Source organism: Lemur catta, chromosome 1, assembly GCF_020740605.2.
Source record: "Lemur catta isolate mLemCat1 chromosome 1, mLemCat1.pri, whole genome shotgun sequence".
NCBI lineage: Eukaryota > Metazoa > Chordata > Mammalia > Primates > Lemuridae > Lemur > Lemur catta.
Window position 1 is genome coordinate 133,939,291 of NC_059128.1, and position 27,205 is coordinate 133,966,495.

At 39.9% G+C, this 27,205-nt stretch overlaps 1 protein-coding gene across 1 annotated transcript in view; it reads right to left on the reverse strand.

Moving 5' to 3' along the window:
- Positions 1–4,568: 4,568 nt before the first annotated feature.
- The window catches only part of C1H10orf67 (chromosome 1 C10orf67 homolog), a 78,568-nt gene continuing 55,931 nt past the window's right edge, over positions 4,569–27,205 (reverse strand). The window contains exons 13-19 of the mRNA XM_045556868.1: positions 25,931–25,993; positions 25,129–25,208; positions 24,989–25,054; positions 21,798–21,885; positions 18,657–18,734; positions 18,509–18,569; positions 4,569–4,965 (exon numbers count right to left, since the gene is read on the reverse strand). Of these exons, the coding sequence (XP_045412824.1) occupies positions 4,886–4,965; positions 18,509–18,569; positions 18,657–18,734; positions 21,798–21,885; positions 24,989–25,054; positions 25,129–25,208; positions 25,931–25,993 (516 nt within the window). The 3' untranslated portion in view covers positions 4,569–4,885. The remainder of the gene's footprint in view (positions 4,966–18,508; positions 18,570–18,656; positions 18,735–21,797; positions 21,886–24,988; positions 25,055–25,128; positions 25,209–25,930; positions 25,994–27,205) is intronic.

Below are 27,205 nucleotides of genomic sequence, written 5' to 3' on the forward strand. Positions count from 1 at the left end.
GGGTTCGGGGGCTGGTTGTCTTCCCTGGAGGCTGGAAGGGGCTGCGGGGCTCCGGGCTCTCCGCAGTCCTGCTGTCTTTGCGCATGGAAGTCTCCAAGAGGGGCTCCGGGATACAGCGAGCAGGGAGGAGGGCGAAGGGCCCGCAGGAGGCCAGGGGGTGGGGCCCTCGGCCTTCTAAGAGGAGGCCCGGGGCAACTACGCCCCACTGTTGGGCGGGAGGCCCTCGGGCGGCCGCCTGCAGAGGACCCTGTGGCCCGGGGCGCAGGCTGTGGCGAGCTGGGTTTGCCTCTGGGCTGAGGCGCCGGCGCTAGCAGTGGCGGGGGCGCAGGTTTCTAGCCGGTCCCACTTTCGAGCCCCTGTGGATCTACTCTTGCTTCTCGGGAAGTCTGGGCTCTTGGGTGATCCCCGCAGCTTAATGCCACCCCCTTCCCTGGCTGGCTGGCACCTGTTCCAAACAACCTGTTGCGCCGACATCGCTTTGGAGACGCGCTGGCGCTAGGCTCGGTGGAGGCGGGCTGTGTGGAGATCCCCAGCCTCAGGAAAGCGTTTTGGGTTCCCAGTGAGTGAGAGGCACCCCCTCCCCGCCCCCCGTGGCACGCGGAGTGTTTCACCCCTGCCTGTGTCCCAGGAACCCAAGGCGTCCTGGGTACCCCTTAACCTCGCCCGCTCTAGGGACTTTTCATGCAGCGCTTTGCAATTTGGGTGGAAAGATTAGACAAAGGTGAGGATTAGAGACCCACCCCCGGGTAATTAAATCGTCTCTTCTCTCCTCTGTGTTCCCCTCCCCCATCCAAAAGCCAGAAAGGAATCTTGGGTCGCCCACCCCCACCCCTGGGCCCTATATAAGTGCTGATGGAGAAAGCTAGTTACATTCGCGCTCGGGTCTTAGAGGGATTGGCACTTGGGGAAGTCTCACTCTCAAAGCGATTTTCTTTCTGAATTATTTCTAGTTTTACAATTTCTCTTCAGCGATTGCACAGGATTCTCTTTAGCTCCTTTCTTGTTTGGGTCTCTGGGTCTCTCCTAAACAGCTAGTCGCCTGTCTCTCAAGTGCAAGCCTTTGGAATGGGGTTTAGGGGTGAGTAGTCTAGCTAGGGGATGTTTCTAGAAAGTTTTATTATGATATCAAATTGGGCATGCGCTGGCATTTGGATTTTTAAAAAATAGACCTAGACTCGCATCGGGGCGACTCAGAAGCAATTCATCTCTTGGCGTTGGTCAGTGATATGTTAAATAACAAATAAAATTTTAAAAAACGAGCCACTACGTGAAAGACGCCTGGCTGCAACCCTGCACCTAACACCGATGCATATAATTAGATGTTAAGGTTCAACAATTACCATCTGTGGCAATAGCAAACGTGTGACACCTCAAAGCAATTATTGGGAAGTTTTTCCAGACTTTTGAAAACATCCTTGACGCCTCATTTCTTTGCTACTCAATAGACACCACTCTGGTTGCCGAGCCACCCCCTCCCCACAGTTCCTCTTGCGTGCAGCGCTTTCATCCAGGACTTGAATTGTGTTGTCAAAGTTTAGTAGACGAAAGAGGAGGGGGGCATGAGAACGGGAGGGTGTCTTGAAAAGTCTTGGAAATCGGTATATTTTGCAGGTGTAGAATGTGCCTAATAACCATGGCTAGTGCGCGCTCTCCAATGGCGAGGGTATGACAGGGACAGCTGGCTCAGTTTTCAGTGTGAAAACACCCCCTCGGTGGACCAAACACAACGACACTGACCTTTCTTCGGGGGGAACCAGAGATGTGCCTTTGACTGAATTAGCCATAAAGACGTCTTGCTATGACTTTTGTTCCCCACGAAAGCAAAGAAATATTGCGTTTAATATGAGAAGTACTGTTCACAGCTTTTCCGTGCCCCTTAAGAAATATTACAGTGCTGATTTACTGGCCCTCTTCTACTGAGCTGGCCCCAAGGCCGGCGGGGGTGGCGGGGTGGGGAAGGGGCTGTGAGGACAGAGAAGGAGGCGGCGGAGTCCGTGAGCTAAATTGCCTGTTGCCGGTTTCCAAAGTTCTCTCTTTGCAGCAGCAAATTTATCAATCTTTTCATCTGACAATACTTTGAAATATGTCATTGTCATCCAGAGTTGTTTGATAGATTATCCGCAGGCACACAGCCTTTTCCAAGGTCAAGTTGAAGATTCTTGTTTGCTGTTTAACTGGGTTGTTTAAAAACTCAGAACAATGCCTGCCTGTTAAATTTTCACTTGTTCTCATGGGGCATTCGAAAGCAAGTTTTCCTATTGACCGGGTCTCCGGACATTTCATCCTCTTGAGCTAAATTCAGCAAAAACAGGGCTTGGCAATGAAATGAACAGGAGAAGAAATGAGATTTAAGCTTAGCATTTGAAAATGCCAGGGAGATTAAGCCATCTTTCTATCTCCTCAAAGTCTGTACTAATTCTTCTCTGCATGTCGCAGGCTGGTTATAGCCACATGCATCTCATTCAGCTTTCTGACTTTATTCCAGTGGGAAGCCGCCAATACACTCCCCTAAAGCAGGGGCAAAGAAATTGTGGCCGCTCTTGTTTTTGCCAATGCATAACCTGTTGCTACCCTAAGGACACTTTAAAGTTAGCTTCTACGTTGTCTTGTTTTATGGACATATTTATTTCTGTTTTTAAAGGAAAGACTGACTTCACAGTTTCCTCTATATCTGCGATGATTGATTTTTTTTAATTCAACTAACTTTTATTTACCTTGCAATAATGTTCTGGACCAATGTGATAAATTACAGATATGCAAATTTCTTTGAATGGTGTTGTAAGTGTGTCTAGCTGGAGCTGAATAACTCCTTGCAAGTCAGTCTGTGCGCGCTCAGGACCCCAGGGAGCTGATCAAAGCACCCATTCTCTTTCATCCCTGGTATTCTCCTCCAAACTATTTCGATACAATATGTTTCCATGATGCACTTAATGTGCTAGGGACATAGAACTCATTACAACCTAGCTAGTTCTGCCGACCTCTTTGTTCCGCGGCAGAAAGTCAAAGAAAAAAGGAAAAGCGCTGCCAGTTGCCAGCTTTCTGAAATGCTAAAGCATGCGTCATTTTTCACCAGGTCTCGTCTTGATATCCTCAAAAGACAAACTATGAAACCGGCCTCAGCCCTTTCTGGCATTAATTACACTGCTGTCCAGCCGATCTGTTTTTCCTATTATATGCATTTCTCAGCAGGGATTTTTTTTTTTTTTTTTGCAAGACTAATGCAGCTGCAAGTTAAACTATGAATGCATTTTTATCACTATGGAAGAAAAAAATCAGTGAAAAGACTACAAAACGTACAGCAAAACTTCTGAAGGACTTCTGGTGGATAACAAATTTAGGGCGGGACTTGAGGGGTGCTTTGCAACTTCTCTAAACCTGAAATTGACTGAAAACCTCAGAAATTTCCAATGCATCCAGGGTTCTGTGGAGACACCTTATTGTGCCATTTGAACTTCTGGTTTGGTACCCAGATAAATGTGGAAGGTTAAAATTTCTGTTTACAGTTCTAAAATGAAACAGTATGTACTGCACTGAAGCAGGAGGCTGCTTCCAGGGAATTTCCATCCAGGATAATGGCACAGAGCATATAAATTTTATTTCATTTCCTCCGGTTCTTGTAGGGTTGATTGGTTGGTGGAAATGGCTGGCAGCCAGTTCTGGGAAAGATTCCAGACCTGACTCCGATTAACCCTCTCTGGTGAAACTCTGCTGGAAACCAACTCACCAGCAATTGCCATTAATCTACTTACTAATTAAGCCAATTCATTTCTAAAGGAGAAAAATTCCTTTCTTTAGCCAAAGTGATGGCAGGAAATTTGAAAGAAGCGCCAAACTGTGTAACTGTAATTCAGCCAAGGACTGCTAAAACAAGGTGTTGATATATAGCAGCAGATTTAAAACAAGTTTCTAGGGCAACACTCCTTTGGAGACGGTGGCATATAGTGCATAGTAGATGAAGCTCGAATAATGCTCCACGGCGCTATGCCACCCCATGTACTTGCGTTGAAAATAACACGTCTCTTTCCAATTAAATCTTGTTCCTTTTACGCACAAATCGCCTCTTTAGCTTTCTTTTGGACTAGAGTATATCAGCTTTATGTGACAGCTACCACCAATGTCTTCCTTAAAACTTAGTAAATAGCTTTAGAAATTTGCAATCCAGCGCCTACGGTTCAGATACAGATTATGACAGGGCCTAACGTGTAGCTAGGGGAACAGAAATGACTAAGTGAACATTACGCACGGGAGAAACGCACACCTGCCTTTCCGTGAATGGCACCTGGTATTCATTCCCGCAAAACACTTACACCTGAATCTTGCTCTTCATACTTACCTGGAAGCAAATCACCAAAGTGTCCCCACTTACTAACGAACTGTTTACAGCCTTTAAGTTACGGCTGGGCGCCCTGCGCCGCGCTAAGGCGAGTGGACCTCCCTAGAGGAAATGTAAAATCCCTCGAGTCTTCAGGGTTCACCTTAACAGGGATCAAGTGATTGGGCGAGGAGGCAGCAAATCGGTTTGACTTTGTTATAGACAGACTGGTTGAAGGAGAAAGTTGAGTGCCTTAAACTTTTTAATTGATACCCAGCCCTTCCCATCCTAAGGCGCCTGGGCGCCCCAATGGCTGTGGCCGCCCCGGGGTCTGTGCGCCCCGCGCCAGCCAGCGCTTTCCTTAAAGGCCCAGGAAGGTGCGCACAGGAGGTGCACGCAGAGCTCCGTTCAAACTCGGTGCTCGCGTTAATGTACACAATCCGGAGGGACTGAACAGTTAGTTTAGAAACCCCTTGGAGATGGCACCCCTTGCCAGGGAGGCAGGCCTTGCGCCGGGAGGGTGAGGGCCCTCTCTCCGTGCCCCCGCTCCGCGCGGCCCAGCTTTCTGCCGGGCTAGTCAGGAGTGTCCGCGGGGCTGTTCTGGGGCATCGATGGCTTCTCGTAAGGGTCTTCCAGGGTTTCCGAAAACTTCCCTAAACACGAGGAAAGATAAACAGACGTGAACTTTGTTTTTACTGACCACGCGTAAAACACCACCCGCTCTTCCCTCTTAGCGCTTTGCACCATTTCTTCGTGGGTCCTCCCAGGCCTGGCCCCGGCTGGGGGCCTCTTCGGTGACCGGGAAGAGAGGTGGTGGGGAGGTCTCTCAGGCGGCCAGATCCTCCTTGGCCTTCAAGACAGCGTGTGGCAGCCAAGTTCCCTCTGAGACAGTTCTCTAGCAGCCCCAGCCTGGAAATGGTCTGTGGTGCTCGTGACCAAGGCCAGTCAGTGACACTCTGAGAGCCAATGTTAAGAGGATAAAAAAGTGGGGAGAGTTGTCGTATGTTTGAGTCCAGGGATTTAACCGAAAATTTCCTAAGATTTAAATTTCCATCTGCATTTCAGTATTCTGTCCCTATGAAATAGAAAATTATGAATGGGAAGGAAAGAAAAATTGGCACTGCGGTCTGATATTGGGGAACTATTGTCCCCCCTCCTCCCCCAGGCTGGGCTCTGTGCCCTGTAGGGAGGGACATTTACCTGGTGTGTAAATTGTGAGGAGAGCGTTGGGGGTCTGAGACAGGAAAGCCACAACATGAGACGTGATGTTCCAGCTTTGAAGGCGAACAAAGGCCCTGAGCTAATCTCAGTGAAAGACAGGAGCGTGGAGAAGGCGACAAAGAATTGCAGCCTGCGGTCACCGGTAGGTGTCAATGTGGACACTTACAGCCGGGGCAGTGGAAGAGGGGAACACAGAGCCAGGCTGTCATTCCAAGGCTTAACATGAACAAAGATAAAAACGTGACAACTTCAGCTTTCAATGGTTGGGAGGTTCAAAGTGGAGTGCCTGGAGTCTATCTGGGTCAAGTCTTTTCTGCAGAAGGGCCTTTCTCTTTCTAGTCAAGTATCACCCAGGGACGCCCCAAGGGCCTTTTCCCAAGGTAACTTTTCTCACTCAAGAATTTCTTCAAAGTAATGTCCAATCTACCTCCTGCCTAAGGTGAGGAGATAGAGCTTTCCAGGCTCCTGGAAATAGTATAAAGTATGAAGTATAAAGACTCCAGGTGGCTGCGTTCAGCATTTGTGAACTTGAACAACCTACCTAAACTTTTCAGATAAAGTTCATGTATTCTTTTGCACATCAATAAAAAGAAATGATATTTCCTTTTATGAAACCATGCATATATATAGATGGATCTATGGGTGCCATAGTTTAGAAAGTCCACGTCATACAAAGACGTTTCGGTAGTAAGATGTTGAAGGAATAGTAAAAACCTGGTAGAATTAAGTATGTTTGAGATTCCAGCCTCACTATTATTAATAGAAATCAGTAGACGAGGCAGGCAGATGATGAATCTCTCCTATAATCTAAGAAAGATAATTGGGAATCTTATTATTGCAACTCATTAACAAAGATTTATCTTAGAAAATGAATAAATGGGCATGATAAATTATGTTTATTCTAAGAACTCGGATACATTGTTTTTCTAAAATTCTACAACCAAAATAGAAGTTAAAAAAATCATAATGTAATAAAATTCTGATTTTCTTTAGCTGAAATAAGTCTCCTAAATAATAAAAAAGGATGTAAATATCCTTAAAAGACTAATGACATTTCACAGGTAATGCAATTTAGAAAGAAACACTTCCATGTTTTCTTTTCCAACAATGTGCATTTTTGTAAACTGCTATAAATTGCAATTCAAAAGCACTGATCTCGCCATCCCCAATCATTTTTTATACTGATCAAATGAATGCAGATACTCCCATTTGGGAGGGGCGACATGACATTTCACTTGGCAGTTCTAAACAGGTCACAGACCTTTCACAGACCCTAAGGCAGTGGGAGGGAGCTCTTTGCTAAACCGTGTAACCAAATCAAACCAATGGTTACCCCTTTTCAAAACCAATGGAATGGTTTGCACAATGCTATTCACATAGCAGCACAGAATCTGAAAGGATGGTCATCCCAATGGAAATTTCTTTCCTTTTGTTTAAACTTGCAGAGCTCAAAAAGTAATACTCGAAGGAAAACAATTGCATCTGCTCTGATAAAAATCATAAACAAGAAACATGCATTTTTGTTGGCACCACCTGACCAAGCTGTAGTTGTCCATTTGTATGTATATATATGCACATGTATGTATGTATGTGTATGTATATTTATTGGAGATGTGCCTTTGTTTGAAACCTTAGGCACAAAGACACAACATGGCTGCCCTGGAGATGACCTATTGCTTTCAAGTTGCTTGAACACATCAGAATTTCCATTGTTAAGGTTGATTAATTGAAACTGATAAGTTACCATGAATAAAGATTGTTTTTCTGTTTAATGTGGTGGGCCTGATTTGGTAAATGCCTCATTCATGTAGCTTTGCCGTGCAGCATATGGGTAAGAGTCATTCAGTATCACAAACATACACAATTTATTATGCTTGTATGGGCACAACGAAAAGGCCTTTCTAGTTTAATGACAAAGTTGCAATGAAAAATTCCATTTAAAGAATCAGTAGGAACATGAAGTGTGATTTTATAATTTATTCTTAAGAGTTTCTGCCTCTAGAAAGTCAGTTTCTATGAGTACTTTAAAAGATACAATATTTAAATACAGTAAAAAAAGATGTTTATATCTAAATTATGCCTTAATAATAGTAGTTTGGAATAAAGCAGAATTTATCTTAAATGTTAGCAGACACATATGAAGAGACAGCACTGTCATCTGATGCCATCTTGTGTGCCTTACAATTGATAAAGTTACTGTAAATGTTTCGTAGAGATGCCACCAGTGGTAGCTCACACAGCTCAGTTTATAAGGAGATGCAAAGGAGATTCGTATATAACATGTCAACTTCCTGAGGCCTTTTTTTTTCTTCTTTAATGAAATCAGAAGACAACATTTTAAAGATAATTTGGGAACTATCATATGAAAACATAGTGGATCTATTAAATTTTGTTCACAATTTGATTACTGTTAACTTCCTTTACGTGAAAGCTGATGTCACTTTTTAAAGAGTTAACTGCATGAAAACTCTCACAAATGTTTACCAATAAAGGTAAGGTTGCTAACTTTTGTAATGATGCTGCACAAACTCTTTGCCTTTTTCATTTAGGTGGCTGGTATAATCGCCAGGAAAAAACAGTAATAACAAAAAAATACGAAAAGACATGCTAATGAACTAAAGAATTGACTGTACCAAACCATCAAAGAGATAGTTACCATATTCAGCCTTTAATGTCTCATCAAATAAATTCTCTGGTCATTCATGTCCATGAAACAGTTCAAGTTCACCCAACATTTCTCAATTAAATTAGATGGGTAATCTCAGTTCAACTGTTCTGGAGAGTAATAAACCACATTGGTCACAGTTGACCACAGCTAGCATGTGTATTATAAAGGACTGGATGTCCATTGGAAAGCTAATCAGTACACCATCACTTGTAAAATTCCCTCCTGCATTTTGAAGCGATAATCTGTATCTAATTTTTAAAGAAAAATTTACTCTCTTTTCACTCCTCTGAGGCCAATTTCTTTTCTGGACCTGAATAGAGATCATTGGTGAAACAGTACCAAACAGCTTTGGTATGTGTACAACAAAAACCCACCTCTTTGTAGAACATAACAAATTATGCAATGTTCACAGATGCGCTTCACATTGTGCCTTTTGTGAGAAAATGAAGGCCCAACTCAATTCCCCACCCCCTCTCTTTATGAAAGACTGGACTCCCAATGCAATCTGTTCTGATCCTAGAGAAAAATAAATACTCTTAATATGGAAGCTTTAGATAGTTATTTCTAAAGGGATTTTCATTTGAACTTTTGGTCTGTGCAATTTTTGCAGGAATGAATTTGAAGGTACAAGCAGTTATGTACTCCTATGAACAAGTGAACAATTTGGGGCCTGAGAATTAGAATGTTAACTGCTCCTGTAACTCACCTTCGACGTTTAGGTATTTAGTTGCAAATACAGTTATCATGCAATTTCATGCTTAAATTTATAGGATACCAAGGAAACATAGTGATATTTCAGTTATAATTTTTAAAATATACACACTGAAAATATTTAAAATTTTGTTTCTATATGTTGGTTTTTGATTATTCTTATGGGGGAAGAGGCTATCAATAGATAGATAATCCTGACTAACTAGGTAGCAATTTCTGCAGCAACAGTGAAGATTGCAGAGAATCCTTCTGAGGCCCACTCTACACCATGGGACCTCTGCAATCCTGGTCTGACTTTTATTGCATGTGCTAGTCTTTGACTGACTGTCTTAGAAGACAAATTCCAAGCACTGAGAAAAATCTCTGTGTCCTTAGTGCCTGGCCTATGGCTTTGCTTATAGTAGTTATTCATAAACTCCGTGAAATGAATGAATGAACAAGGAGACGGTGAAATCTAGAAGGTTAAGTAGTGTGGCCCCCTTAGTATCCACAGCCTTTGCAGTACCCTCCCACATTGACTCTGGTCTTGGACACTGTGACTTGCTTTGGCTAATGGCACAAGAACAAACGTGACACCAGAAGCGACTTGAACCTTGTGCGTTGGAGCTCGCTCTCTTGCTGCTCTTGAGAACCCTGAGACCACCATGAAAGCAAGCCTGGGTTGGCCTACTTGACTATGAGGGACATGACATCTGGTTACTCCTGTCACCCCCGCAGGCATCCAGCATAAGGCCATCAATGGTCAGCTGACCACAAAATATGAATAAGCCCAGCAAGACCAGGCAGAAGACCCATCCCCAGGAGAAGGCATGTATAAAGGCACAGAAGCAGGGAACCACAGGGAACCACCAGCCATTTGACGTGAGTGGGTTAGAGAGCTCTTGGAGGGGACAGGTGGCAGGGCTTCTGATTGGTCTTCTATGCTAAACTGAAGAACCCGATTTTATCCTGAAAGCCTTAGAGATCTACTGAAGGATTCAACAGAGGAAAACAAAAAAGTATGAAAAAGGGGACCAAAGAATGAAATCCTTAGTGACCCCAACATCTAAGGCTCAGAGCAGGGCAGAACTGAGCAACCAGGAGAGACTGTGACAAGGACGCTCTGAGACGTGGGAGGAGAAGCAGGACAGGTGGGTGTCTTGGGAGGCAAGAGGAGAGGATTTCGAGAATTGAGGCAAAGCAGACAAAGTTACAGGGCACATAGGTTGGCACCGGCAGTTATTGGAGATGAGTAAGTTCTGGAGATCTAGGGCACAGCAGAGTAACTATAGTCAACAATACCGTATTGTATACCTGAAATTTGCTAAGAGGGTAGGTAGCTCTTCAGTGTTCTCACCATAAAAGGGGCGGGGGGGGGGGGGAGGAGGAGGAGGAGGAGGAGGACGGTGAGGTGATGGATATATCAATTAGCTTGATGGTAGTGATCATTTCACTTAAATATATTCAATTTTTATTTGCCAATTATACCTCAATAAAGCTGTCTTAGAAGAATTAAGGGGTGCTCAATAGTAACAGAATCCTGGGGTGAGGTCAAGTGAGATGAGGACTAGAAATTGATGGATTCTGGAGGCCCCATGGGGTAGCAGTGCTAGCGAGAAGTGAAGGAAAGGGGAGGTAGAGAAGGGGAGAAAGCAGGGTCAGATTTCTCAAAGGGGAAGGGAAGGAGAGAGTGAGACAAGGACATGTTATAAACATGAGCATGTTTATAGGGAGCGAGCACGGGGACACGGGGACAGGCAGGGGTATTGTGAGATAGTAACCTGAGTTCACAAAGTCATGCATCCGAATGGAGTGAACTTCAGATTCAGGTTTAGCAAGTGTTTATTGATCACTTACTAACTGCCAGGAGAGTGGCAGGCACAGGTATACACAAGCCTTACCACATTTGATTCTTATTGGTAGAACATGATACTTTTTAACATACACATATACTAAAACATACACATATATAAACATGTACACTAAAAGAAAAGAAATGCAGCTTGTAGCTTTCAAACCAGCAGAGGGGGAAACGAAGGAATACAGGAAATGTTATCAGTCCAAAGAATAGGCAGTGAAGCAAAATATCAGAAAATCCAAAGGAAAGATAATAGAAATAAGTCCCCAATGTATTATTAATCACCATTCTTATAAGCGGAATAAATTCATCTGTTTAAAAGCAGATTATCAAAAGGAATGAGAAAGAAAAAGATCCAATTTTAAGTTGCTTAAAAGAGGAAAATCTAATGTAAAGAATCATAAAAATATTGAAAAAAAGGATGGAAAAAGAAATACAATGCAAACACTAATATAGAAAGCTACATGTTATTTACATCAGACACAAAAATTGAAGACATCAAAGAATTACTAGGGTTAATTACTGCATGCAACAATCCAAGAAAAATATAATAAATTAGGATGCATTTAATATAAACTTAAAGTAGATAATACAAAAATTGACAAAATTACTAATAAATCTTCAGTCATAGTGAGATATTTATATTTCTCTTTCAGAAAAATAAGAGATTCAGCATAAAATAAATTAGAAGAATAGAGAATGTTTGAACTACCAAATTAACAAGATGACCTAATAGAAAGGTGTGGAATTCTGCATTTGAAAAATAGAAAATGTAAATTATTTTCAAGTTCATGTAGATACTTAAAAAACACTTCACACATGAAGTCTGTACAAATTTCCAAGGATCAGTGTGTTACAGACCACATTTCTGACTTAAATATAATGAAATTCAAAGTCATTAATTAAAGGTAAAGCAATCTCAACAAAGCATGTCTAAAAATCTTATGAGACACAACTAAAACATTCTTCAGTCATAAATGCAGTTATTAAAAATGCAGTAAAACTGAAAAGAAATGAGTAAGCTAGAGAAAAAAAAGAAAAATAAGAGAAAACACATAAATAAGATAACCAAATATTAGAGTGAATAAATTAAAAATGAACCAGAATAAATAAACCAGAAAAGACTAAAATTAATACAACACTTTAGCAGGATTAAGAACAAAGTAACACATGGTCAATATAGAAAACAAGTTGGCCAGGTGCATTGGCCCACGCCACGCCTGTAATCCCAGCACTTTGGGAGGCTGTGGCCCAAGGATTGCCTGAGGCCAGGAGTTCAAGACCAGCCTGATCAAAAGTGAGATGCCCCCACCAACCCCGTCTCTACAAAAAATAGAAAAAATTATCCTGGTGTGGTGGCGCACACTTGTAGTCCCAGCTAATAGGGAGGCTGAGGTGGGAGGATCACTTTAGCCCAGGAGTTTGAGGCTGCAGTAAACTATGATGACAGCCACTGTTCTCTAGCCCAGCTGACAGAGGGAGAGACACTGTCTCAAACAAAACGAAACACCAGAAAAGCAAAGCAAAACAAAAAAACATTAGGGACAGAAAAAGGGACATAATTACTTACAGAGATGGTAAGATTCATAGAAAAAAACAAAGAACGTTTATTTCAATGTATTTGAAAACCTAGATAAAATGGATTAATTATACGGAAAAAATATTGCAATTGACTCAATAAAAAATAGAAAACTAACAGCTATTAAGGAAATTAAACTGGTATTCAAAAATCTCTCCCATCTTCACAAAGGACACTAGGCCCAGTTTGACAGACAAATTTTTCACACCATCAGAGAACAGATAATACCTATTTTATACCAACTTTAACAGTCTAAAAGAAGAGGTAGAAGAATCAAATTCTTTCTAAGCTAATCTAGTTCAGGTATAAAGGTTATACCTTTAGGGTATAGTTAAGGTAGTTTAGGGGAAAAAATTAGAGACCAAACTCAGAAGAAAAATCCTAAATTGACTGGAAAATTAAAATTATCCATGTACGCAAAAAATTAGGACATATAAGTATAATTCAACATGAGAAAATGTACTAATATATTTCAAAATTAATGAATTAAAGGAGAAAAATGACAATTTTCAGCTCAATAGGTAAAAGGGGAAAAAAACAGATAAAAATTAGCCCTCAATTTGTTATAAGAACGCTTAGCACTGCACACAGAAGATAACTTTATTGACTTGAGAAACAGTAGCTATGACAAACCTCCAATCACCATCATACTTGACGGTGACACATTAGAATCTATCCTGTTAGAGAAACAAGACAAGGGTGCCATTGACTACTTTATTACAGTGCTGGAAATCCTAGCCAATGCAATAAAGAAGGAAAAAACAAGTATATAGAAGAGACAAGTCTTTTTACAGATGATGTGATTGTCTAAATAAAATTGAGACTTTTTGAACAAAGCTATTGAACGAATAGAGTTCAACAAGTTTGGACACAAGATCAAAGCACAAAAACAGTCAACAGTAATAGACATGTAGACTGTCACAGAAAAAAAGATTCCTTTCTTAATAGCAACCAAAAATATGTTACTTATATTTATACAAGTTATTTAGGAATAAATCTACTAAAAGATGTGCAAAACCTTTATGAAGATATTATAAAACATTATGTAAAAATGTACAAGAAGTTCTAAATCAATGTATAATCCAGTTAAGGGTATACTTGATAAGTCCACAGATGTGGATGAATCCATATACAATACCCTGTAACATTCTGCCATCTCTATAACAGAACCATTCTTAAGTTAAAAAATTAATACCCACTTGTCTCTGCACTAATGAAACCCTTTCTCAATATTGATTACTACCATAAAGACTTATTATTATATAATGCCTCTTAAGTAACCACAGTAGCAGTCTGCAACCAGGCAGCTGAGGTTTGGGATCAAATTTCTGGAATTCAACTCATGGCCCAAGAGCTGAACTAACAGCGCATGCCAGAAAGCATTCTTGTCCCGTACCTCATGCTTTGGAGAGCTCTGAGCACCGAGTATGGACGTGACAAGGAATGTGCTTATTTATTAAATAAAACACTGTATATATTTAAAACATCACTAGACTGAATTAATAATAGAACATAGTCCATCAAATTAATAAAGCACTTTTTAAGATGTATTAATCCTGACCTTTTTCTACTAAATTTTTATGAGCTTGCAAATTCAAAGTAATTACCTGCCTATCTGTTTCAAAGATTAACACTGTATTTTCAAACCATGAATTGAATTACCTTTCCTTTTCATTTTTCACATTTTTCACTCCCCTATCTGACCTGTGGGCATCACTTCAGTTAGATAGAGAACCTCTTATTTTTGTCATTACTTCACTAATACGGTTGGTCATCCTGATCCTTTTCTAGGCTGTTGAGAATTCACTGTATTTGGAAGGATAAATTAAGAGACAGGCTGCTGATCTTTCAGGCTTTAATTCATCATCTAGTATCCTAAATTCTATGCCTCAAGTAGAAAGTATCTCTAGAATAAATGCATAAAAAGCAAAGAAAATTCCTAAGGAAAGGTAGTTGAAAATCAGCTCAAATCTCAAGGACAAGGATGACATACATAACCTAGAAATGTAACATTTGAATAACAGGTAATTTGTGACAATAAGGGAAGTAGTAGAAAACATTAAAAAGGTAGTGACATCATTAAGATTTACAGACCCCTTAATACATTATATTTAGTAAATCAGATTAGTCCTGGTACTTGTAATTCATTGATAATTCCTTTTAACATTTTATAGACATCGATTACATGCTAAATGATGTTACATACTGTTTTTACATGTAGTAATATTATAAAATATGCATCTGAATATGAATTTGAAAACTTTACCAAATTATATTAATTACAGTTGATAGCATTGTTTTATATATTATTTCTAGACTAACACTTATGCCTAAAATTTCTTTTTATCTCCTATCCAAGTTACAATTCCTTGTGTGCTTTCAAAAATTATTTTTGTATTTAAAACAGCAGAGGTAACTGAACTCCACTTTCAATTAATATTTATTTTTATAAATTGGTGGAAAATATTCTTCTTAAAAAAATACTTTTCAGGTCCAAAGTTTCAAAGGGTGAAAAGAAAGGTTCTTAAATCATATCAAATATATTGCAATTGTTCTACTATTTTTTGAAAGCCTTTCAAACCACCTCTTGGAGGTTTCTTCCCTAGATGTCTCAGAGAATTAACAACACAATGTAATCTAGGTTTAAATTTGGGTTTCTCTTGTGTTTCAGATACTGATGTTTGAGCTTTCTCTTCCTGACAAGCTACTTAAAGAGTCACTGTTACTTTGAGGTTTTATCTATGAAATTCGTGTCTTTTGGGCTCATTAAGAACATTTCCAAAGATTACAATGTCAATAGCACCTAATTACTGGACTGTGAGAAAGGTCCCCTTGAGTACATAAAATCTGTGGCCGTGCACAGCACACAATGGGGGGCTCAGATCCTAAATTTTATCAGAGGTAAATAGCAAACAAATTAATAATGTTACCTGTACTCTCTTGGGATAATTACTACTGCGTAAAAAACTACTTTGAAATTTTGTAGATAGTGTTGTACCTCATTTTTTAGTCCCTTAAATTAACAAAGATTTATTCATCTCTTAAACTTCCTCTATTGCATGAATGACTCTCTGTTGTTCTGTTTAGAATTTTTAGAACTTGCAACATTGAAAAAAAATCATTTCTGACCTGCTTAGGAAGGGCATATCACCTGATATAACATTCTTCGATAAATTCTATTTTATATTTTATTTCACTCTTTTCAAAATAGGTACTATATGTTTTGATACTAATGCTGGATTTTATTTTTATTTATGGCTGGTAGAAAATTAGTTATTCAAGAAGCAAAGGAGAGGTGAGCTCTTTTAATTCACTAGCCTACTGCTTAGGGCATCATTGCCTTTTTGTGGTGGCTTAAAATGTAGTTTTGCTAGACTTTAGTTTGGGATTTTATTATGAACAGCTCAGGAGGACAAGTAGAGAGAGGTATTAGCTAGGCACATCACATATATTATCTCATTTAATCTCCATAACAAACCTACCAGGTGAGGTTTCCATCTCCACTTTACACAGCAGGGGGAGCTGGGATGAAGTCACCCAGTGAGTGAGTAGAGAACTGAGACCGGAACCAGTCCATCAGCCTCCATAGTCCTTGCTCTCTCTGTTACACCATGGATTTTCCCATTGCATGTGGTTGAAAATGGGACATTTCCCATGCTGCCATGCATGAGTCTTGGGGCGAGCTGATTTGATACAAGCGAATGGGGACCGGCACTGGTCCTCAGGCCATACCGTCTGGGTTTCAATCCAGCTCTTCCACTTATCTGCAGTGCAAACCTGGCAGTTTCCTAAAACTCTCTCTCAATTGTCCCCAGCTATAACATGGGGGAAAGCAAGAGTGCCCACCTCCTAGGATTTTAGTGAGGATTCAAGTTAAAACTAGAAGGCATTTAGAATATTGCCTATATCCACTAAATGTTAGCTATACATAATTTTATAAAGTATTCTGTGGTGTCAAAGTACAACCTAAGAAATTTGATCTTTGATGCAACACTGAGGATGCTGTAACAAGGATAATATTAATATTCAATAGGATATTAAAATATTAATATTCTATTTACATATTTTAAAATGGAATGCATACAATAGTGACTTTAAAAGAGTTCAGCTTAGGGTCTGTCACCAGATAGGTAACAGTAACCCTCCCCATTTTATATGTAGCTAACACCTCTGTAATAGGTATTTGTGACTTAGTGCTTGAAAGCACTAATACTGTATTAAACTATTGTCTAGGGTCCTGAAGCAGGGAGCTTGGAGTGACTTGTTTGGTGAAGACAATTTGGTCCTTTGAACATCTAGTGTGAATGCCATTCACGAGGCATTTCCACTAAAGACTGTGCTTTCTAACGAGAAGATTTATTGACTTCCCAAATTAGTAAAGAAGTAATTCCACTTTCCTCCTGACATTCATTTACTCATTTTTATTCAATAAAAATTTACTTCTAGTAAATTTTGGATTCACTGGAACCATTTAACCAGAACATTTTGTTAACTGGATTATTTCCCAACACTTGGAGAGAAGACCGGGATATGTCAAAGTTGTATCAGAGATTTAATAGGAAGAAACTCCAGGGTTATGCCCGGAGGCATTTGGTGTGAACATTTTCACCTAGGCGACCTCTCAAGGGCAGATTAATATTCAGAATGATGAGCTTTAGGGCACAATGCAAAATTATGGTACATAAAAAAGCATTTATATTCAATTGTATTAGTATGACAAAAAAGTGAGCTAATGAATTCTAGGGGGATTTTCAGTAGAAAGGGTGGAAATAACTCTACATTTTGCATTTTCAGGGCTGAGGAAAGGGAGTGACAGTGTTTGTTTCAGCAGGGTCTGCCAAATGGCCATCAAAGTTAACTTGTGTTCCTTCAAATGATCCTTTGAAAAGCAGTTTGCTTGGCCAGGGAAAGTCAATTTTCAATGCAAAATCCTCAACTGAAATTTCTGGGGAATGGAATTCTATGGTTAATTCAACTTCCTAATTAAAATTTCAGGCCAACCACAAATTCCAAATTCATCAATCTACATATTTACCATAAATCATGAGTACATTAAGACATTTTAGAAATAACTTACTGTATGAGTTTGAACTTCCAACGACTCAACAGATCTAATTAATTATATAAAATACCTTTAAAGGTTGCTGCTTCCTAAGCTAACAGATGCCGGCTACAGAGTCCAGCCTGGGGAGGCAGCCAAGCACTGTGATTGCTGAAAGAATCCTCTGTACCCAGGGCAGGCACCTGTCAAACAGATACTACCCATACATATAAGCACTATGGAAAAAGCTTTTCCATTGCATAGAGGCCCAGGAGAAGAGAGATTCCTCCTTGTTGAAGTTTTTAGAAAGTAGAGGATTTTACAATTAGGAGCCCAGGATTTAAACTCATATCACACCCTTTTCCCTTGCATAAAGATTCATTATAAAAGTCTTCTTTTCAACATTCCCAGACATGAAAAAAAAAACAAAAACAGAAATTACTGATACCTTTGGTTATCAACAATTATAATTCAAACTAATAATGTCAAATTTTGTTACTCTAACTTATTTATTACTGCCTACTAATAAGCTTTAGATGATGAATTTCTTTAATTTCACCTAATCCCCCTGCCCCTGAAGACCTTCAGCTGGACTGCTGGCAATATAGACAAATAAGGAAAGAAGCAATAAGTAGGTTTCCTATTTTGGCCTCCAAGTTTAGAGAAAAGGAAGAATGGTTGTTCTCTAAAGACTTAAGAAAACTTATGAACAAAGGGCACTTCCAGTTTCAAAAGAGACAAATCTGAAGCCCTTTAAGGACTATGGGAGATAAAGTTTGTTAGAAATAGTTGTACTTTTAATTATTAAATTGGGAGGGGAAAGAAATTTAACAGGAGCTTCGGGTTTGTTGCTAGTTTAATAAAAAACAAATGGGATTCCAACTGAGATAGTTTCTGGTTTTGAAGTATTAATATGACTAAATTGATTTTCAATTAGTAGCACTGGTATTCAGAAACACACCTTAGAATTCTTTTTCTTCAGCTTATCTGTGCATTAGTTTTATAAATTGGCTGAAAAAAAGTCAAACATTCAGCCAGAATACCGAATCACCTCAAGGTAAAAGAGAAAAGCAGAGTTAATCTAGACTTCAGTACCCAGTCTGTGTGTGAACCTCTTTTCCAACAATGAAGACTCTTACCTCTTGCTGCAATTTGAAAGGATACCTGGTCACTGCCCACGTCTAGGTACCTGGGGTCTATCTGTAGGTGAACCAAAAAGTTTCATTACTGACGCTGAATAATATCAACTGACAAAATGTTTAATAGAGAAAAAAATCAGCTGCCTACCAAAGATACATGGTAATCACTTGAAGATGTAGTACCGGTCAAGTTCACTTTAGACTGCACGATTAAGGGTTTTATTTTCTGAAAGACACAAAAGGTAGGTACTGCGTTATCAACGGGAAATAACTGTCACATCAAATGGATGTAAATGTTCTTCCACCCTCAGTTAACCAAGATATGAAAACTGGGCTCAGAACGTACTTACTCACATGTGGCTGGGGAAACCCTTCCCTTTGCGGCAATGGGATAGGGTCCCTTCCTCATTCAGGCCACTTTAAGAGAAAATTCAAGAAAAATGTTTTCCTTAGTGTCTGCTCTGACTGTACTTCCTTTTGATCGTCCTGATAATTTGAGATTTAATACTCGTAACTGGCCAGGAACCACAAGGTCCTTGTCAGCACCTCCCAGCTACCAGAAGCTACAGCAGTGGTGTCCTGATCCCCAAGAATGGTGAAAAAACAAAAGCATCTCTTCTAGGAGTTTAGAAGCAGCAGCATGCAGACAGAATTGTCACCAACATCATATATTGCAAAGTAAATTGTGACATTAAAACTATGCAGGTGGCCGGGCGCAGTGGCTCACGCCTGTAATCCTAGCACTCTGGGAGGCCGAGGCGGGAGGATCGCTCGAGGTCAGGAGTTCGAGACCAGCCTGAGCAAGAGTTAGACCCCGTCTCTACTAAAAATAGAAAGAAATTAGCTGGCCAACTAAAAATATATATAGAAAAATTAGCCGGGCTTGGTGGCGCATGCCTGTAGTCCCAGCTACTCAGGAGGCTGAAGTAGAAGGATTGCTTAAGCCCAGGAGTTTGAGGTTACTGTGAGCTAGGCTGATGCCACGGCACCCACTCTAGCCCAGGCAACAGAGCCAGACACTGTCTCAAAAAAAAAAAAAAAAAATACTATGCAGGTGAAAGGGAACAAAAGTCCACTAAGCATGCTCGTCAAAAAGAGGTCTGAGGGCTATGGTTATACTTTGGGATTTATGTGAATTTTTCCCAATTCAGGGGGCTTCTCTCTTGTTGGTCTGTCTGTATGTATACTGTATATGCATGCATGCACATACGTGTGTTTGCATGTACTTTTTGACCTCCACCTGCTCCACTTCCTTTTTGTTCCTCCCCAAAGAAACTATTTAAATATTTTGTATGTAACTTTTGTTTGAATATGGTCTTGCAAAAATGTGAAATTTTGTGCATGTATTTTAATGTATGCTAATGGTAGTATGTAATGTCCTGCCCAGTTGATTCTAAGACCCAGCCTTCTGATACTCTAATGTGTCTAAAATTGGGACACATCATACAACAGATGTTGTGTCCAATATAATTGGCAGCACTTTTTCTCTTTTAGTGACTTATGAAATCTTGAGCCAGTGTTGAGCACATCTTAGATTCAAAGTAAAAAGCAAAGTATCTTGTGTGTCCCCTATGTCTTTCACTAAGTGCTAAGTTTTTCAGATTCATTCATCTTGCTATGTACCTAAAAGCCACTGCAGCTGAGTACTGCATAGCAGCCTGACAGGTGTCTGCCCCATTTTGCCCACCTATTCTCCCAGGGTGGTCCAAACCACCATCGTCTCTCACCTGCATCACTTCAATAGCTTCCTAACCTGTTTCTTCACCCCCACCATAGATGCCAATGTTGTTCCTTTAAAATGTTAAGTGAGATTGTGTTCCTCCTCTGCTCACAAACTCTGAAAGGCTCCCAATTTGACTCAGAGAAAAAAAATCCAAGTCCTATAATCTTTCTGACCACATTTACTACTATTTTCTCTCCTTACAGTGCTCCAGCCACACTGAACGTCTCGTTTCTCAAACATGCTGGGTGCACCTCCACCTCACAGGCTTCCAGTGGTCTTTTCTCTGCCTAGAATTCTTCTCCTAGATATCCACATGGCTCCTTCCCTCACTACCCCGCATGCATTTTATGACAGTGGTGAAAGAAAGCAGTGTTCAATGTATGATTGTTGGGAATTTAAGTTCTAATGTATTCCATTGCTCCATACCTTCGAGCAGTAGGTGTAAAAGAAGATGCAACCTCTTATGACAGCACTGAAAAAAGTAAAATGCTGCTAAAACTGGGGTCAGGAATTGGTGCTGTGCACGTCAACCTGTCTCCCAGTTGTAAATGTGAAAGGGAGATTTGAGCAACACACGAGAGAACACAGCTGATAGCACTGGATTTCAATATATCTCACCCTGTCAAGGATGAGAAAAGGGTAAAGTAAAACAGGGGTTGGGAAAAAACTACAGAATGCGTTTAAAGATAACAGTATCTTGAAATCAGAGGAAGCACATACTTCTAAAAATGATATGTTATGAGATCTGGATGGAAACCTCATTAAGCTTTTTGGCCAGGACAGTAGAGTACAAGAATATACGGCCTCTCGGAAAGGTAGGCAGAAGATTCTGGAGATGAATAGGCTGAGATGAAATGCAAGGGAATTATGGAGGTTGCATGGAATGAATATAGTGAATAAAATGCAGGAGTAGGATTTAAATCCAAGTAAGATTTCCATTTCTTATCTTCTTCAAGGTAGCCACAAGCTGATGAAACAAAGCAAGAACACTCAGCTCTAAGACTGAGTTGAAATTTGCTGGATATATTTCTACGATGGGCATCATTTAGCTTAATGGTTAGAAATCCCAAAGGAAAACAATAAGTCAAATAAATAATAGGCTACTATACAATTGAGTCTTATCTATTGGTGACCTTTAACATGAAAATGAATGGCTTAGTACTATGAGTAGATTCTCTTATCTCCTTTTTTCCTTTGGCAGTGACTGGATACTTAGACTTTGAACTTTGATATTTCCCAGCATTCCATCCATGACCACAAATGGGCAGACTGACAGATATTCTCTAGCCAGAATGGGTCACCCTGCCTCTGAAATTTGTCCTTGCCTCTACCATAACTCAGCCATATGGGATTGTAATAATTTGTTTACATGTATATATCTCACACCGGACTGAGCGCTTTGGGTTCAGGAACCTTGTCTTATAACTTTAGCATTTAGCAGAGTGACTGTCATGTACTATCTTCAGAGCCTGTATTGACACAAGCTCAATAAATGTTAAATGAGAACAGAAAGACAAAAGATAGATTCTAAGAGACAAATAACATCCAAACATTATAAACACTTACAACATAATTGAAGGATGTATTAGCAAGCATTGCAAACTGACGATACAGTGTGTGCCTAGTAAACATCTCATCCTTGAGGGCATGAAAGCTGAAAACAAAGAAATGGGAAAATTTAAATGTATATAAATCACAGGATAAAGCAGTAAGTATTACATTAATGTGGTTAGAAACCACATTAAATTTTAAAATATTACCAAGTAAAAAATTTAAAGTACTACTATGAACTTATTCTTTCATCTAAAAAACTGCGTATTTTCCAGCTCTGAAAAGGCACAGAAATAATAGCAATGATCCCACCTCGTGCCCACACTGTGGTCTTAAAAAGCATTTCTTACTAAAATAAGCCAGGGCATCTTTCAGAAATGGCCGTTTCTTGACAATAAATATACAAGATGAGCCTGGGACATTTTATTCTACTAGAAATCAAGGAAGTCATCAAAGATTATGACAAAAGAACATAGTAGGCAACTTGTAAGGGCTCCTATTGACTTAAGATTGGAGAAATTAAGCCTCAAAAATAATAAAAATACAATGTATTGAAGCATCACACATATATTAACTACTTGGGCAATTCTCAGCCTATCCAGATTGCAAATGATGCTAAAATTAGGAGATTTGCTGTCAGGAAAGCATATTCTGGAGAGAAAGCCAAGAATATGGCTGGATGACCTTTTGCTACTGCCTAGGAAGGAACAACAACAACAACAAAAAAATCACAGCATTCAGTCATACAAAAGGGTCTTTGAAGAGATTAGATGTGTGGCTCAGGGATACTCTCAGGCATCTCAGTAGGAGTCCACAGTAGAGATGGAATTACCTAGGAAAGACCTGGGAAGGAGCCTCCTGTCTAATGCAGTACCTTTCCATGACAAACACGGGAGACCCACAAGGTTTTTAAGAATGTCATATCAGCAGCAACACTGCCAGTTTGAACTGAAAAAGACAAAAGAAGGCTATTGGACTACTAAAATTCTACAGGCAATAAATAAGCTGCTAAAACTACTTAGTTGCAAACATGTGCTAACTTTCCTGAAAAAGGGAGTATAATTCAGTAGCAGTGTTTTGGGCCCAGAGGATGGAGCCTGGAGTCACAGAGAATTATCTCCATGTCTTGAAATCTAATGGGGTTATGCTGAATTTCAAAACTGTTTGGATTAGTGACTTAATTTTTCCTTCTCATTTTCTCTCCTTTTGAACAAGAATGTCTATAACTGTCATCAACATTTACGTCAATGCAATGCCTGTCCCACCATTGTATTTGGGAGCAAATAATCTGTTTTATAGTTTCACAAGTCCAAATATGGAGAGAAATTTTGCCCCAGGATGAATTATAACCAAAGCCTCACCCATGCCTAATTTAGATGATGAGAACTAGGACTTTTGAGCTGACGATACTTACATAAGATTTTGAATTTGATGCTGTAATTGGTTGAGACTTTGAGGAATGTTGATAGGTGATGAATGCATTTTGCTTGTGGTATAGACATTAATCTTTTCAGGTCAGAGGGTAGACTCTGGTAGATTAAATATTGCCTCCCACCAAGAAATCCACTTCCCAGTCCCTGGAACTTGGGAATATGCTACCTAACATATTAGAGTAAAAGAAACTTTGAAGATGTGTTAAGTTTAAGGATCTTGAGATGGAGTAATTATTCTGGATTATCTAGTGGGCCCAATGTAATCACAAGGGTCCTTCTGAAGAGGAAGTGGGAGGATCAGAGTAGATAAAGGAGAAAGCAGTGTGATGAGAGAAGCAGAGGTTGGAGTGATACCAGCAGCCTCTAGAAATTTCAAGGGGCAAAAAACATTTTCCCCTGGAACCTCCAGAAGAAACCAGCCCTACCAACACCTTGAATTTAACCCTGTAAGAGTGCATGATAATAAATTTGTGCTGTTTTAAACCTCTAAATTTGTGGTAATTTGTTACAGTAGTAATAGGAAACTAGTACACAGATTTAAGAGCAAATTTATGACAAGAATTTTGAAAAATTACATGAGTTGACCAATTTCATAGAAAAATATAACTTTAGACCTAAAAACACCATATACGGTATAAGAACTCAATAGGGATAGTCTATATAGCAGAATAGATACAGCAGAACACAGGATTATTAATCTCAATAAAAAATATACATTGTTAAGCACAGAGGGAATAAAGGAAGGGAAAAAACCAGACAACAACATAAGAGACATGTGGCCATAGTTAGACAGAAAAGTGTACATATAATTAGAATCCCAGAAAAGAAGAGGATAGGGCAAGGGAAAAAAATAGGCATTTTCTCTACTTGACATTGCTTTTAGCCTTTTCAGAATCATACAGTTTCACTTTCTCCATTTTAAAACAAAGGCAAAGATGACACAGGAAAGGGAAACTAAATAATTATGGGAGTGAAAAATAGATCTAAGTGATCACAGAGCTGGTGGGTGCTGTTTTGTCTGGAAAAGAAAACGGTAGGGTAGGGGCTCTAGTATCTACAGCAATTTTAAGAAGTCAGTACAAACCAGTTACGTATCATCATGCTCAAATGAACGAGAAAAGATTTCAACAGCCCAATGGAGGAAGATGACTAGTTAGGTCTAATTAAACCAGGTATCAAGAGAGTCTGTCCTGGCCGGGCGTGATGGCTCATGCCTGTAATCCTAGCACTCTGGGAGGCCGAGGCGGGAGGATCGTTTGAGCTCAGGAGTTCGAGACCAGCCTGAGCAAGAGCGAGACCCCATCTCTAGTAAAAATAGAAAGAAATTATATGGACAGCTAAAAATATATATAGAAAAAATTAGCCGGGCACGGTGGCACATGCCTGTAGTCCCAGCTACTCGGGAGGCTGAGGCAGGAGGATCGCTTGAGCCCAGGAGTTTGAGGTTGCTGTGAGCTAGGCTGATGCCACGGCACTCTAGCCTGGGCAACAGAGCGAGACTCTGTCTCTAAATAAATAAATAAATAAATGAGAGTCTGTCCTGTTGCTCTTTTGAAGCCAAAACACAGACAGGGAATGAAACAGTCTTAAATGATTTTTCTTTTCAGAGACTTTGATGATTCTTCTATTTGAGGCCAATTATTTTACTTTTCTTTTTAAGAGTATATGAGGGCATTTAACATTAATATGTAAAAATCCAAGGCTCCTCACTTCCTTAAAGGATGATTACTCACATTTTTATAAATAGAATTTGTATACATCACCATACTATACCTGTTCCTGAGAATAAGGAATCTTTTCTCCCAGTTTCTGTTGATCCGTTCTGCTTCCTTCCTAAACCTGTAAGAAATTTACAGATGGTTAAACACTGTGTTAGCCACAGATGAACAGCTGGGACTCCGTGTTAACTCTACCTTTCTAGCTTCCTCCTCTCAATCTCAATAGTGGCCCGTAGTGCTTCTATTTGCACTGTCGAAGAACTTTTTTCTTCAAGCTTTCAACAGAAAATATATGACAAAGTTAATTACATGAACAAATACCCTGTTTCTCCATAAATCTGAAAAGGCTATTTCGATTAAGTAGTATGCACACTCTAACTACTACCAAAAATAATTTGAGAGAACGATGAGGTACATGTACTTGTGAATTTCCATAAATAGGAAGAGTTTAAGATCCTCTGCCTCCATTTCCTATAAATGATTAATTTGGGGGCAGCCAGCTCTAGGCCATATTGGGAAGCAACTGCAATTTATCCTCATCACCCCTCCCCCCACCAGCTATCCCTTTTTCTAACTCTTATTTTCCCTCCCTTCCTGTGGCTTCTCCATCTTGTCATCATAGGCAGCAGCTGCCCCCAGTTACTCTAGTTCTTCTTTCTGTCTAAACAGTTCTCAGGCAAGGACCTGACCAACTCAAACCCAGCAGAGCTTTATGTCATTTTTCAGGATTGTTTATATTTTGCGAGGACAAAGTTTCAGCAAAAGGAATGAACCTCTAATAGTGGATTTGTAGACATGTCATGAATGAGAGAGATTTCTTTGGGTGTGGCAGCGATGTGCCACAGAATCATATTAAAGAGGCCATCAGGTCCTCTGTCTCTTCACAAGACTGATTTTAAGTGTAGGTCCAAAGTCATTGCTACTTTCTAAGAATAGCCAGCATCAATATAAACAATAACTAGGTTAATAATAATGGTCATATTAGTCATTATTATACCTCATTCACTAAGAGTTTCACCTTCCTTCCTTCATGTGGCGAAACAGTTGTTAAACGTCTTACCTGACAAGAAAATATGCCAGATATTTTAAATATAACATTTCAAATTAATGCATAAAGATTTAGCTTTTCTGCAGCTTAGAAAAAAGGCAACTGAGACTTACAATATGCCAGCTATAGGTCCTGGAAGTTCTTCACAGCCTTATATAATTTAGAAAACTCAGTGCTTATACATAGCATTTGCAATCGGACAATGATAGCTCATTAAAAATAATTTTCCTACAACTGTTTCCAAAAATGCATGACCCTGTAGTTATTGGTCAAATTTTACCATTACATTTTTCTAAATGAAGCGGACAGTTATCATCCAATGTAGCCACAAGCTTTAAAAAACTTTATTGTAAATGATAATTGTGATGAATTTTCACTACCATACCTCTCTGATGCAGGGGAGAGCAGATTATTTAGCAGTGAGAAAATATATTGGATATAACAATCTCCCTGGTTAGCAATCCCTACATTTCTGTACAACAGACAGAAGAAGTTGCTAGTTATTACAGCACTATGTTTTCTGAGTGGGTCAAAGGACCCTAAAGGACCTTTGATCTGTTGCCATATTGGTGGAGTTGGCTTCACCCAGGAGGGTCTGAAGCCAGGGTTTGAGACAGCCGAGTAAGTCTATGGAATAAAGTAAAAGGAACCTAGGACTCCCCCAGGCAAGCAGACGTGAGGGCTGGGGTGACAACAGAGAATCTCCAGGGGGAAAAAACCACAAGGCTGGAGGTACTAGTGTGTGGTGAGGCTGCAGGAGCCCCACACCCAGGAGTGATGTCCCATAGTCGATTTGAAATGGCATCTTGGTGATGTGAATTCTCCCCATCACTTACCTTCTTCAGCCTCCTCCAACTTACACATGCAAAATCTGGGTGGGAGGTTTGAATAGAAATTGCAGAATCACATTGAATTCAGTGTCTGATTAAACCAAATGTGAACTGGTGTGGCACGTGGGGTCCAAGGAGACTCGGAAACTGACTTAATTCAGTGCATGAAGGAGCCCGGATCCAGCAACAATCGCCAGCAGGGTGACCGCCAGTGGGCACGCGTGCGAACACGGGGTGTGCTTTGGGCCACCACAGAGCAAGAATGTGGTCCTAAGCCAACTTTCCTTGTATCTGAAGGGGCAGGGAGAATGCAGCTGCCACCAGCTGCCACACACGAAAATAACAAAATGTGTAATAACAGTCATAATAGCTAAAATTTATGACAACTTATTAC